Source organism: Phoca vitulina, unplaced genomic scaffold (assembly GCF_004348235.1).
Source record: "Phoca vitulina isolate PV1807 unplaced genomic scaffold, GSC_HSeal_1.0 scaffold3, whole genome shotgun sequence".
Lineage (NCBI taxonomy): Eukaryota > Metazoa > Chordata > Mammalia > Carnivora > Phocidae > Phoca > Phoca vitulina.
Window position 1 is genome coordinate 36,988,719 of NW_022589706.1, and position 13,330 is coordinate 37,002,048.

The 13,330-nt window shown below is 38.3% G+C and overlaps 1 protein-coding gene across 17 annotated transcripts in view; it reads left to right on the top strand.

Moving 5' to 3' along the window:
- Positions 1–2,502: 2,502 nt before the first annotated feature.
- Positions 2,503–13,330, top strand: part of FIP1L1 (factor interacting with PAPOLA and CPSF1) — a 77,164-nt gene continuing 66,336 nt past the window's right edge. For 8 of the 17 annotated variants that reach the window (XM_032400360.1, XM_032400361.1, XM_032400367.1 and 5 more), the window contains exons 1-5: positions 2,503–2,844; positions 4,013–4,057; positions 4,161–4,200; positions 10,849–10,906; positions 12,026–12,129. In XM_032400360.1, the coding sequence (XP_032256251.1) occupies positions 2,760–2,844; positions 4,013–4,057; positions 4,161–4,200; positions 10,849–10,906; positions 12,026–12,129 (332 nt within the window). In that variant the 5' untranslated portion in view covers positions 2,503–2,759. The remainder of the gene's footprint in view (positions 2,845–4,012; positions 4,058–4,160; positions 4,201–10,848; positions 10,907–12,025; positions 12,130–13,330) is intronic. The other 9 variants (XM_032400362.1, XM_032400364.1, XM_032400371.1 and 6 more) reach the window with 2 other exon arrangements.

Consider the following 13,330-nt stretch of genomic DNA (forward strand, 5'->3'; position numbering starts at 1 on the left):
TCCCAGGACCCTGGGATCATGACCTGAGCTGGAGGCAGACACTTAGCTGACTGAGCCACCCAGGTGCCCCGAGTAGAGTCTTGAAAGACAAGCTTATTTTAGGTAGCTGAAAGGAGAAAGATGATCCTCAGCAGAAGGCAGCTGGTTCTTCCATGAAACCAGAGTTCATTATAGACTCATGGAATAACAAGTAGACAGGACTATGAGTAATTGCTTTATGATACTCCTTAGCAGAATGTAAAATCTTCACGACATTACTGTCAGTACAGGCCAAGATCTACTGAGTGTTAGGCACCATATCATGAATAAGTGACATGTAAGAAGATGCCCTGTTTGAGGGAGGACTTCATCTAGCGAAGAGTCCTAGGAAAACAGATATGTAGTCAAATAATTACTATAGGATGTGATAGACACAGGCCATAGAAGCAGCAGAGTCTAAAGGGGTGTGATTAGCTCTGCCCTACCCACCCTCCAATAACTGATCTTCTATGTCCACTTTCTCACTCCCTCCACTCCAGCTCATTTTGGGTTCCTTGAATGCACCAAGTATGTTTCTGCCTTAGGGCCTTTGCACTTCCTATTCTTTCTGTCTGATAGGGCTTCACCCAGAAATTCACAATGGCTTACTTCTTTTCTCCATTCAGCTCTCTACTCTTATGTCACCTTATTAGAATAGTTTTCCCTGACCTCTTGATATAAAATTGCACCTAATCCCTATTTATCACTCTGTTCTAGGTCCCCCTATCCTGCTTACTCTTATTTATAATCCTTATCACAGCTTGGCATGCTGTACATTTATATGTTTATTGTCTGCCTTCCTTCGTTAGGATGAAAGCTTCATAAAAGGAAGGACTTTGATTTACTTGCTGCTGAATCTACATAGGCTAGAAGAGACCCTGGCACATGGTAGACTCTTCATAAATATTTATAGAACAAAGAAATGGAAAGAGATAAAGTGGAATTCAGGAAAAGATTTTACAATGTTGGCTATACCTTAACAGAGTTTAAAACTACACATGGGATTATCCTAAAGAGGTAAGTGAGACTGGGAACAGCAATTGAGTCTTCAAAGGTAAGGGTAGGATTAAAACCACAGGATTTGTTTAAATAATGGGAGATGGTGTGGCACTGTTGGGATGTAAACACTTCCTTTGGGTTTCTATTAAAGCATATCTACCTTTTACTCTTGTAGGAGAGTTAATTAAGACCCTTCTGACTTTCTCAATAAGTTGAGAGCTCTTTAAGGGCAAAGACTAGGCTTTACTCATATCTTTGTTTTCCAAGTTCTTAAACAGCAGGTATTCAATAATTGTTAAATGAAGAACAATATTTAGTGAACCGACAGCAAGTAAACCCACTGATTGATTTGTAAACTAGAATGAATTTCTCTCTGTAGAAAAGCGAGAGTCCTATTTGAAAACTTTTGGACCAAAAGAAGCTTTAGAGATCATCAAATTCAGCTTTCCCATTTTAAGGATGAGAAAACTGAAGCAAAGAGAGGTTAGTTACCTGAGGTCATGCAACTAGGTAGTTACAGTTAAGAACTAGAACACCAATTTTGACCTATCTATCATCTTCTCCCTGAAAGATGTGTTCAAAAGTAGCCTGAAAATGTGGCATTATCTACTAAAATAAAAACTGTGCATACTTTATGATCTTGGAGAAAAACTTGTACAGATCTGCAAGAAGTCATTTACAAGGCTCTTCATTGTAGTGTTTTGTTTTTTTGGTTAAAGTGAAAAGTTGAAAGCAATCTAAATGTACATCACTAGGGAAATAACCATATTCATTTTGTGATAGCCATGCTATGGAATATTGGGAAGCACTTAAAAATGGGTATAGTTTAAGTATACTAAAATGGAAAGGCTCTCCAAAACAGTTATTAAAAAAAAAAAAAGCAATCCTTAGAATGATATATACAGTATTGTACCCTTTAAGACTCGTTAACCTCAGGTTCTTCCACCAAAACAATACATGTGAAGTAAATGTATAGAATATTTGAGGATTCACACCAAACAGCAAACAAGGGATACTTCTGCGAAGGAGGGTAGTGGATGAGGGGGTCTTCGACCTTGACTATAATGTTTTATTTTTAACAAAGAGAATGCATTTTTCATTTATTAGCTTGGCTTTCCTTTGCCGTTAAAATTGAATTTTCAATAAAGTAGGCATGAATTATGTTTTCTTTAATGAGAAACGGGAGTGATAAGGTAACAATTCTGTTTCAAGGCTGATAAAACACATGAAGAACGAAACAAGACCTTTCATAAGATTAAAAAACAGAAAAATAGTTGAGAAGAGAAAGAAAGCATCAAGGAGATAAGGGAACAATGATGCACTGGCCGGCAAAGGCAATATGGGTTACTAGAGGAAAGGTTGGGGGAGGGGAACCTTTGCTGACGCAGGACGCCGCCACGGGAGAAAGCCACGCTAAAAAGGCCAAGCGGGATTCCACAGGGGCGGAGCCAACGACGGCGCGCATGCGCAACCAGGCCCAGGTGGCCTGCGCCGCGGAAGCGAAGCAACCTAAAGACGCCGCGCCGCTGGGCTGCTGCTGCGCGTGCGCAGGCGGACCGCCGCCGGAGTCGTCTCGTTTGCAGCTTCCAACGCCGCGGCCGCCTCTCTGGGATTTGAGTCTCGCGCTTTCTTCGTTCCCTCGCCGGCGGGTTCGCGCCCCTCTCGCGCCCCCGGGCAGCGAGGCTGGGAAGGGGTTGGAGGGGGCTGTTGATCGCCGCCTTTAACTTGTGCTCGGGGCGGCCATGTCGGCCGGCGAGGTCGAGCGCCTAGTGTCGGAGCTGAGCGGCGGGACCGGAGGGGATGAGGAGGAAGAGTGGCTCTATGGCGGTACGGAACTTCCTGTCCCTTCTCTCACTCCCGGGTTCCCTCAGGCCTCCCCTCCCGGCCCGCAAACGGCCGGCGTCCCGGGCCCCTCACGCCGCCGCTGGGGCCTCTGGTACGGAGTGTCCTCCGGCCTGAGTTAGGCCCAGCGAGGCGTGCGCGTTCTTTGGCCTTCACCGCCCCCCCCCCCCCCCCCCCCCCGCGCAGCCCACGCCCCCACCACGCAGCCACCCCGCGGAGGTCGGGCTGGGCCGGGGGCTGGGCGCGGGTCCGGACCCCCAGCCTCACCCTCCTCCCCGCGGGGGCTTCCAGGCCGCCTCGTCTCCACGCTCTCTCCCCTACTGTTTTATCTCCATTCTGAGCTCTGTTGGTGTGTCTCTTCTTGCCCCTTGGCTATAGGATGCCCTCCCTGTCCCTTTCTTTCAGAAACAGTCTTTCTGTAATAATAGCTAAATAAAGTTGATGCTGTAAAACTAACGTCTTGTTTCTTGATGGTCAGTTTGTATGGAATGCACCTGCAAGGGTACCTCCTTGTCTGAAAGTCGTGCTTTAAAAATAATTAATTAAGAGAGAGAAAGAGATGGAATACATTATGGCCCATAAAGAAAACCCCGAATGTCTCCTGTATTAAGGTGAAGTTTTTCATTTTTAAGAGAGTGCTCTTTAACCCACATCATTAGAAGTATCTCATGTCCCTTAGGCTTACAGTTTTCAGTTATTTCGTCTGTATCTTTTTCCCCAAATAAGTTCAGTGCACTTTATACTTACCTCATGAAAGGGACTTGACATCTGGTTTTTAACTTTTCATTAAGTCAGTCTCTTGTCTGTTAATGATAACTAGATTTGAAAGTTAATATTTGTTCCTTGCCTAAAATGTATATTCTTTAGTGTAGTAAAAGTGCACGTTTGGGCACCATGCAGCTCCTTGTTGCTGTGACTTTAACAAACTTTGATTTTGACAAACTTGTAAAATTCATTATTTTGGTGGCAAGATTGAGCATTAGTAATATTCTTTGAAATGTAAATGTGAAGGGTTTCCTTAACAAAGATCTAGAAATCTTTAATGCCTCTTAAATTAAGCTTATTTTAATAGAAATAAAGTCTGATTTTTTTTCATAAAAGACATATCTTGTTAAGTCATTATAAGGTGATCTAACTTTGGATGTGCTTATAGGCCCATGGGACGTGCATGTGCACAGTGATTTGGCAAAGGACCTAGGTTAGTGCTTGTGATGATCACTTCAGATTTTCATAATACTGGTTTCTTTAAGAGTGGTTTGTTTGTTAATTTTATTTATTTATTTATGTATTTTTTTTGGTAGATGAAAATGAAGTTGAAAGGCCAGAAGAAGAAAATGCCAGGTTAGTGGAATTTGTTGTTGATACTTAAACAGATTGTATGATACAGTGGTTCTGTAAACAAATTGTCAAAATTATTTCATTGTAAATATCATTGGCTTGAATACAGCATATTGACTGAAAGTTCAAAGACATTGAATACTGTAGAGTTTATTTCTATGTCAGGACCTAATCAGTTCTGTTTATTTGGTAGTAGCTTAGGGGACAAAGTTTTTGAAATAAGGGTTTGAATATTCTTCACTCTTAAGTAACTTTGTACTCTTAAGTGAGCTTAGTAGTGGAGTATATAATATAACCATTAGACTAATAAGGAAGAAGTTAACATTTTTTTTTTTTTATTAAAAAAGACTCCTTTACTGTTTTTGCAATTTATTAATACCTTTGATGGTATAGTGCACTTTGGTTATAATTTTAATGTTTTCTATTTAAATTCAAAGCGGAACTAATGGATGTTATAAGATTGATTCCCTTTGTTAGACTGCTAGAAAGATTTGAGTATCATTTACAGAACATGTAAAGGGAGCTTGAAACTTCTCGATTTCAGAACTCACATAGACAAGTATATGGATATGCTGACATTACTCATCAAATCTAGTATCAATGCCTTAATGTCCGCTAATGGGGAAGGGGTGGTTAAAAAAAGATCTTTTAAAGAATATTTGGGTTTAGAAAGTGGAGGAAGTACCACTTTGCACCCATTAGGATAGGATGGCCACCATCAAAAAAAAGTAACAGGTGTTGGTGAAGATATGCAGAAATTGGAACTCTCATACACTGATGATGGGATTGTAAAAAGGTGCAGCTATTTTATTTTATTTATTTTTTTAAAGATTTTATTTATTTATTTGACAGACAGACACAGTGAGAGAGGGAACACAAGCAGTGGGAGTGAGAGAGGGAGAAGCAGGCTTCCTGCGGAGCATGGAGCCCGATGTGGGGCTCGATCCCAGCACCCTGGGATCATGACCTGAGCTGAAGGCAGACGCTTAATGACTGAGCCACCCAGGCGCCCCAAAGGTGCAGCTATTTTAGAAAACAGGCAGTTCCTCAAAAGGTTAAACATAGTTACTGTATGATCCAGGAATTCCACTTCTACATATATGCTTTAGAGAAATGATACATATCCACACAAAAACTTGTACATGAATGTTCAGAGCAGCATTGTTTATAATAGCCAAAAAATGGAAATAAAAGTCCATCAAATGATGAATGGATAGATAAAATATGGTATATCCATATGGTGGAATACTGTGTGGCAGTAAAAAGAAATGAAGTATTGATATCTGTTAGAACATGGATGAACCTTGAAAACATTATGCTAAGCTAAAGAAGCCAGTCCCAAGGAACTACGTATTGTATGATTCAACTAAAATAAATGTACAGAATAGGCAAATCTATAGAAACAGTGGTTGCCATGACTGAGGTCAGGCAAAACTGGGGAGTGATTACTAATATATACAAGGCTTCCTTTTGGGGTGATGAAAATGTCCTGAAATTAGCAGTTGCAATGGTTGCGCTATACTGTAAACGTGAAAAACCATTCAGTTGAACGCTTCAAATGGATGGTTTGTGTGGTATATGAAATCTATTTCAAAGCTGGCAGGGGTATACTTTAGAGATACTGTGGGTTCAGTTCCACACCAATAAAGTGAGTCAAATGAATTTTTGGTTTCCTGGTGCATATAAAAGTTTTGTTTATACTGTAGTCTCTTAAGTGCGATAGTATTATGTCTAAAAACCAATGTACATACCTTAATTAAAAAATACTTTTATACTAAAAAAAATCCTAACCACCACCTGAGCTTTTAGCAAGTCATAATGTTTTTGCTGGTTGCAGGGTCTTGCTTCGAAATTGAATGCTGTTGATGATCAGAGTGGTGGTTGCTGAAGGTTGGGGTGGCTGTGGCAGTTTTTTAAAATAAGACAACCATGAAGCTTGCCACATTGAATTGACTCTTCCTTTCACAAACGATTTCTCTGTAGCAGTGTTGCTGTTTGATAGCATTTTATCCACAGTAGAACTTCCTTTCAAATTGAAGTCAGTCCTCTTAAACCCTGCTTTTGCTTTATCAACTAAGTTTAGGTAATATTCTAAATCCTTTTTTTTTTTTGCTATTTCAACAGTCTTTACAGCATCTTTACCAGGAGTAGGTTCCATGTCAAGAAATCACTTTTTTTGCTCATCCACAAGAAGCAAGCCCTCATCTGTTCATGTTTTGTCATGAGCTTGCAGCAATTCAGTCACATCTTCAGGCTCCACTTCTCATTCTAGTTCTCTTGTTATTTCCACCACACCCGCACTTACTTCCTCCACTGAAGTCTGGAACCCCTCAAAGTCCTCCATGAGGGTCAGAATCCACTTCTTCCAAACTCCTGTTTATGTTGATATTTGGACCTTTCTCCATGAATCATGAATGTTCTTAATGGCATCTCGAATGATGAATCCTATCCAGAAGGTTTTCAATTTACTTTGCCCAGATGCATCAGAGGAATCACTATCTATGGCAGCTATAGTCTTATGAAATGTATTTTCTTCAGGGGCGCCTGGGTGGCTCAGTCACTGGGCGTCTGCCTTCGGCTCAGGTCATGATCCCAGGGTCCTGGGATCGAGCCCCACATCAGGCTCTCTGCTCGGCAGGAAGCCTGCTTCTCCCTGTCCCACTTCCCCTGCTTGTGTTCCCTTTCTTGCTGTCTCTCTGTCAAATAAATAAATAAAATCTTTAAAAAAAATTTATTTCTTCAATAATAAGAATTGAAAGTCAAAGTGACTCCTTGATCCATGGGCTGCAGAATAGATATTTTATGAGGCATGAAAACATTAATCATGATCATTGTATGTCTCCCAACAGAGACAGAGCTCTTAGGTGACCAGTGCATTGTCGATGGGCAGTAATATTTTGAAAGGAATCCTTTTTTCTGAGCAGTAGTCTCAACAGTGGGCTTAAAATATTCAGTAAACCATGTTGTAAACAGATGTGCTGTCATCCAGGCTTTGTTGTTCCACTTACAGAGCACAGGCAGAGTGGATTTAACATAATTCTTAAGGGCCCTAGGACTTTCAGAATGATGAGCATTAGCTTTAACATTAGCTTCAATTAGCCCCTCACAGGAGAGTCAGCCTGTCCTTTGAAAGTTTGAAGCCAGGCCTTGACTTCTTTTCAGCTGTGAAAGTCCCTGATGGCATCTTCTTCCAACAGAAGGCTGTTTTTGTCTACATGAAGATCTGTTGTTTAGTGTGGCCACCTTTATGAATGATCTTAGCTGGATCTTCTGGGGGAACTTGCTGCAGCTTCTCCATCAGCACTTGCTGCTTCACCTTGCACTTTATGTTACGGAGACGGCTTCTTTCCTTCAGCCTCATGAACCAACCTCTGATAACTTCAGGCTTTTCTTGTATAGCTTCCTCACCTCTGTTAGCCTTCATAGAATTGAAGAGGGTATTAAGGGCCTTGCTCTGAATTAGCCTTTGACTTAAGGGAATATTGTGGCTGGTTTGATCTTCTCTCCAGACCACTCAGACTTTCTCCATATCGGCAGTAAGGTGTTTTTACTTTCTTGCCATTCACGTGTTCACTAAAGTGTAGCACTTTTAATCTTCAAGAACTTTTCTTGTGCATTTACACCTTTGCCAGCTGGTGACAAAGGCCTGGCTTCTGGCCTTCCACACACCTTCCTTACAAAACTTAATCAGTTCTAGCTTCTGAATACAGTGAGAGATGTGTGGGCTCTGTCACTTGAACACTCAGACCCATTAGATGGTTATAAATTGACCTAATTTCAATATTGTTGTGTTTCAGGGAATAGGGAGCCTGAGGAGAGGGAGAGAGACAGGTGATGGTTGGTCAGTGGAGCAGTCATAACACACACAATATTTAGTGATTAAGTTCACCATCTTGAATGGTTGCGATGCATAGCTACCCAGAACAATTACCATAGTAACATCAAGGAGATCACCGTAACAAATACAATAATGAAAAAGTATGAAAACTGCAAGAATTACCAAAATGTGACAGAGACACAAAGTGAGCAAACGCTCTTGGAAAAATGGCACTGGTAGGTGGATACACTGTCACCACAAACCTTCAATTTGTAAAAAAACTTAGCTGGGAAGTATAATAAAGCAAAGCATGACAACATGAGGTATGTCTGCATTTTTAAAAAAGTGAATGGGGGCGCCTGGGTGGCTCAGTCGGTTAAGCGGCTGCTTTCGGCTCAGGTCATGATCCTGGGGTCCTGGGATCGAGTCCCACATCGGGCTCCCTGCTCAGCGGAGAGCCTGCTTCTCCCTCTCCCTCTGCCTGCCGCTCTGCCTATTTGTGCTCTCTCTCTCTCTCTGTCAAATAAATAAAATCTTTAAAAAAAAAAAAATAAAAAAATAAAAAAATAAAAATAAAAAAGTGAATGGAGGGAAGAAGTGAGACATGGAACTAGAACTTAAGGGATGCTGAAATTATTCTTCCTCACTTAAAGACATCCCCTAAATTGGAAGATTTTTTTTTTCACTCACTGCTATATTGTGAAATTTTATTGTTTAAATTCATGTATCCAACCCAGTTCCTAACCCTAATCTCAGTTACTCACAAAAGTTATGATTTGTGTAGCTTATAGTTATAAAAGTAATTACAGTTTTTTCATACTGTTTTTTAATTGGTCAAGAATCAATGGGTAATGTTACAGATTCACAGTTAAATACAATTTTTTTAATCTATTCCATTAATTTTGTTGGTATAAGTTCTTGGTTATAATTCTTAAAGATTATTTTTCTGATTGAACGTTGTTTAATTTTTCTATACTTAGCTTGATTAAATGTATTGGAGGGAAGTCTTCTACCTTTCCTGAGCATTACTGTCAAAATGTCTTTATATTCTTTACTAAAATTTTATTTGGAGGGCTATTAAGTTTATTTCATCCTATGGAAAATTTCTACTCCTAAAGCTTAATTTTTCTAGAGAAAGCTTATAATTTTATGTTTCTAGCATTTTAATGGTGATAGGGAATGAAAACTTTTATTTTTTTATTTTATTTATTTTTTTTTTTTTTTAAGATTTTATTTATTTATTTGAGAGAGAGAATGAGAGAGAGAGAGCACATGAGAGGGGGGAGGGTCAGAGGGAGAAGCAGACTCCCTGTCGAGCAGGGAGCCCGATGTGGGACTCGATCCCGGGACTCCAGGATCATGACCTGAGCCGAAGGCAGTCGCTTAACCAACTGAGCCACCCAGGCGCCCCGGGAATGAAAACTTTTAAAGTATTGGGGAAGGCATGTTCACCAAACCTGTGTTCTAGTATTCAGCTTGGTACATAATCACATTGTCGTAACTGAGCGGAGTCCTTGCTATTAGAGTTCTCCCCAGCTTCTTTGTGACTGGTTCATTGTTAAAACTTCTAAACCATTGCATTATGCTGTCTCCAATTTTGTCATGTTTTATTTGTTCAAGTTTTGGCTAAATATACTGTTTTGTGGCAAACGGAACTTGTTTCTGGCTACCTGTAGAAACTTAATTAAGCAGGAGCTAAATGGACTAAAGAATTATAGTTGTATATTTGTTTTCTTGGGTCAAGCAGTAACACAAGGAAAACTTAACACTTAAATTTTTAGTTTTTATCCTTCATTTTGCTTTATATGAGGATTGTATTGTAAAATACCACTGTAGAGATTAAATCAACATATATAAAAACTGCTTGGCAAAGTATAACACTGCTTGACAGAAAGTAAAGTATAATAGAAGAGATAAGCAGAAACCTAATGAAAAGTTTGATCTATATCAAGATCTGGATGTTTTTCTTAGAAATCCTACTAAATGTGAGTTATTGCTTTGTACTTGGTTCCTTTACTTATAAAGTGAGGTTAATGGTTAGTTCCCACTATAGAAATCATAATTACTAAAATAAAAGGAGCCAGTTACACTACCGTACTAGTTTTATTTGGTGATTAATGACCATATGCTTGAGTCTCCTGAGAAAAGAGAGGTTTATTTTATATCAGTTTTGCTTTAATAGGGCAAATTCAGGTATTAATTGGCCTTCAAAAAGTAATTTGTTTTTTAATGCATCAAAATTAGGTCTGGAGCTACTTACTGGCATCAAATGGGAAGGCAGTCTTACATGAAGATAAACTTTTTTTAAATCTTAAAATGTATCTTTTATGAAATAAAGAATGTATATCCATTTAGGTAGGTGAAACAGAAAACCGGGAAGAACCATGTATGTTAACTGAAGACTAAAGGAGTTAATGTGATTATATGACAAATCTTGAGTTCTTGGGCATCAGGAAAAGCGAAAACTGTGTTACATAGCCTTTGGCAATTACAGTAGTACCTGGCACATAGTGGATGTTCAATAAAGAGTTAGGCTAAGTAAAATTAAGTGTGATGCATATTTTTAAAGTAATAAAAAACTTGAATTTTATCCCATTGTCAAATTCATTAATAAATTGTGGAGGCAGTTCTATTCTGTGAATGTTGAGTACGGGTATTATGCGAGGCAGTAGGAATAACAGAATAACACAGACCGTTTTTGCCATCCTTTTTCTTTTCCAGTGGAGACAGTAATTTTAGGAAACTATCAGATATAGCTTAAAGATACTAGTATACGCTGTCTGTACTTCTGAAAAGTAATACCAGACTTGTGCACTTATTTCTGTTGTTTGTAGTGCTAATCCTCCATCTGGAATTGAAGATGAAACTGCTGAAAACGGCGTACCTAAACCGGTAACATAAGGCTTTGAAATTTAGTTACTTCTCTGATTAAAGTCTTTATCAGTAGTTTCCCATTCACTTAGGAAGAAAGCCAAAAATTTAACATGACTTCAGTGTCCGACATGATCTGGTCTGCTCTAATATCCCACCTCATCTGGTGCCATCAAAAGCACAGTGATGAGAAGCAATAGTGGGAAGAGACTTTCCATGAAATGGAACATGTGCAAAGTCTTGAAGTTGACTGCTTTCAAGGAACTGAATGTAGCTCAACTAAAGAGATCACAGTGAACCTCGTTTTCAAGGAAAACATTAAGTCCCACAGCCCAAGTTTGATTGTCCTAACTTTTGGGAAAATTTGTTTTTATATAAATACGTGATATTGTCTAACCTCATTCATGCCTGTTGAAAGTGTTGTTTTGGGGGGTGAACATGTATTTTGGGGGGTGAACATAATTTTATGAATATTTTAACATTCTGACCCTGTGAAAAGAAGGAAATCCTTATTCTACAGGCTTGAACTTGTATACAAAAAAATACTTTGCCTAGGTGATCTACTTTTTTGTTTACTAGTGTGTGACTAGCCACAAAATTGCCTTTGAGAGCCAAAATAAAACCTTTGTAAATGGTCCCACTTTATACTCATAGAAACAAAGTATTCCCTCAATTATTTGCATCCAGGGACGCTTCTAACTGTAAATGAATGACAAGAATAAGTGAACTGCTCCTTAACTCTCTGGTGCTGTTTAACCATGACTCTTACAGTTAATTGTTTTCCTTTTCATATTCTTGACAAAAATTCCTCAAATACTTATTTTTTGTAATTTATGTTCTAGATATCTTAGTACAAAGTCTTAGATTCTTTTTGCAGAGAAGCAGTTATAAATCGTAGGAAAAAATACATGAGGTGTTATTTACAAAAAGATAATGCTGAGAAGATTTTATTTTACATTCTTATCCCTTTTTATCATGTATAACATTAGTTATAAATGAGGTAACAGTGCTATGAAATTGTGATTTTTTTTCTCTAAAACTATACTTCAAAAAACACAAAATGATTACTTTCTCAATTATTGATATTAGATGTTAGGATGAATTATTGAATGTATTTTATAATTGTTTATATTGGTATAGAAAGTGACCGAGACTGAAGATGATAGTGATAGTGACAGTGATGACGATGAGGATGATGTTCATGTCACTATAGGAGACATTAAAACGGGAGCACCACAGTACGGGTAAGTTTTTGTTTTTTTTTTTTTTAAAGATTTGTGTATTGGAGAGAGAGCATGCGCACACAGGCGGGAGGGGCAGAGAGAGGGAGACAGTCTCAAGCAGACTCCCCACTGAGTGTGGAGCCCTACCTGGGGCTTGATCTCATGACCCTGAGATCATGACCTGAGCAGAAACCAAGAGTTGGATACTCAACTGACTGAGCCACCCGGGTGGTAAGTTATTTTTAACTAATGATTGTATGCCTAAGTCAAAGGTAGCATGCTTATATCAAACCATTGGTGTTGATTCCATTGCTTTTACATTTTTCCATCTTACATGATATGAAAGAACACTTCTTAAAATTTCACCGTGAGTTTCTGGAAGAGTAGATCTTAAAAGTTCTCATCACAAGAAAAGATACAGAACTGTATGGTGATGGATGATAACTAACTGTAATCATCTTTCAATTTATACATATATTAAATCATTATATTGTACACCTAAAATTAATAGTGTTGTGTCAATTCTATCTCATTATAAAAAGGAATTTTACCATGAAAATAATTTCTTAAAGATAAAGTTAATTAGATAAGGTGACATGGAAGCAACTGTTTTTGATTTCTGAAATTAAGCTGTTTTTATAAATTGAATACTACAAATTCTTTAATTAGAGTTAGAAAACCTTAAATTACAGATTTCATCTACGTTCTTCCCTTATATTAACCAAAACTGAGTTTAGGTTTTTAATTTTTTGTCCAATAAAAACAGTATCAAAAGTATTTCTTTTTGCTCTTAATAGCCTATTTTTGAAGTTGTTAATTATCCTGTTGGCTTTTTAAGACAGTATGTTGTCTAAAATTTTATAGTCTGTAAAACTGAATTGAGTAAATCGACTGTCATTAGCTCATTGAGCACATAAAGAATCTTACAGAAAGGCTAGAAGGGAATATATTAAAGTGCAGAATGTGATTTTGTTATGGTGGCAGAATAAAAGTCAGTATTTTTTCTGTTTTATCAGATTAGATGTATAATGTGGTACTTGTGCATTGGGAACATAAACTTTTCATCAATTGCACTATAATTCATTATGCAGCCTTATCCGGAATGAAGCAATATATACATAAATATTTTTGAATATTTCTGTACTAGAGCCATTTGTTTTCAAAAGTTATTTTAGGAGCTTAAAGGTAACTCAGTTATTGTCATGGTCCATTTCGCATTATA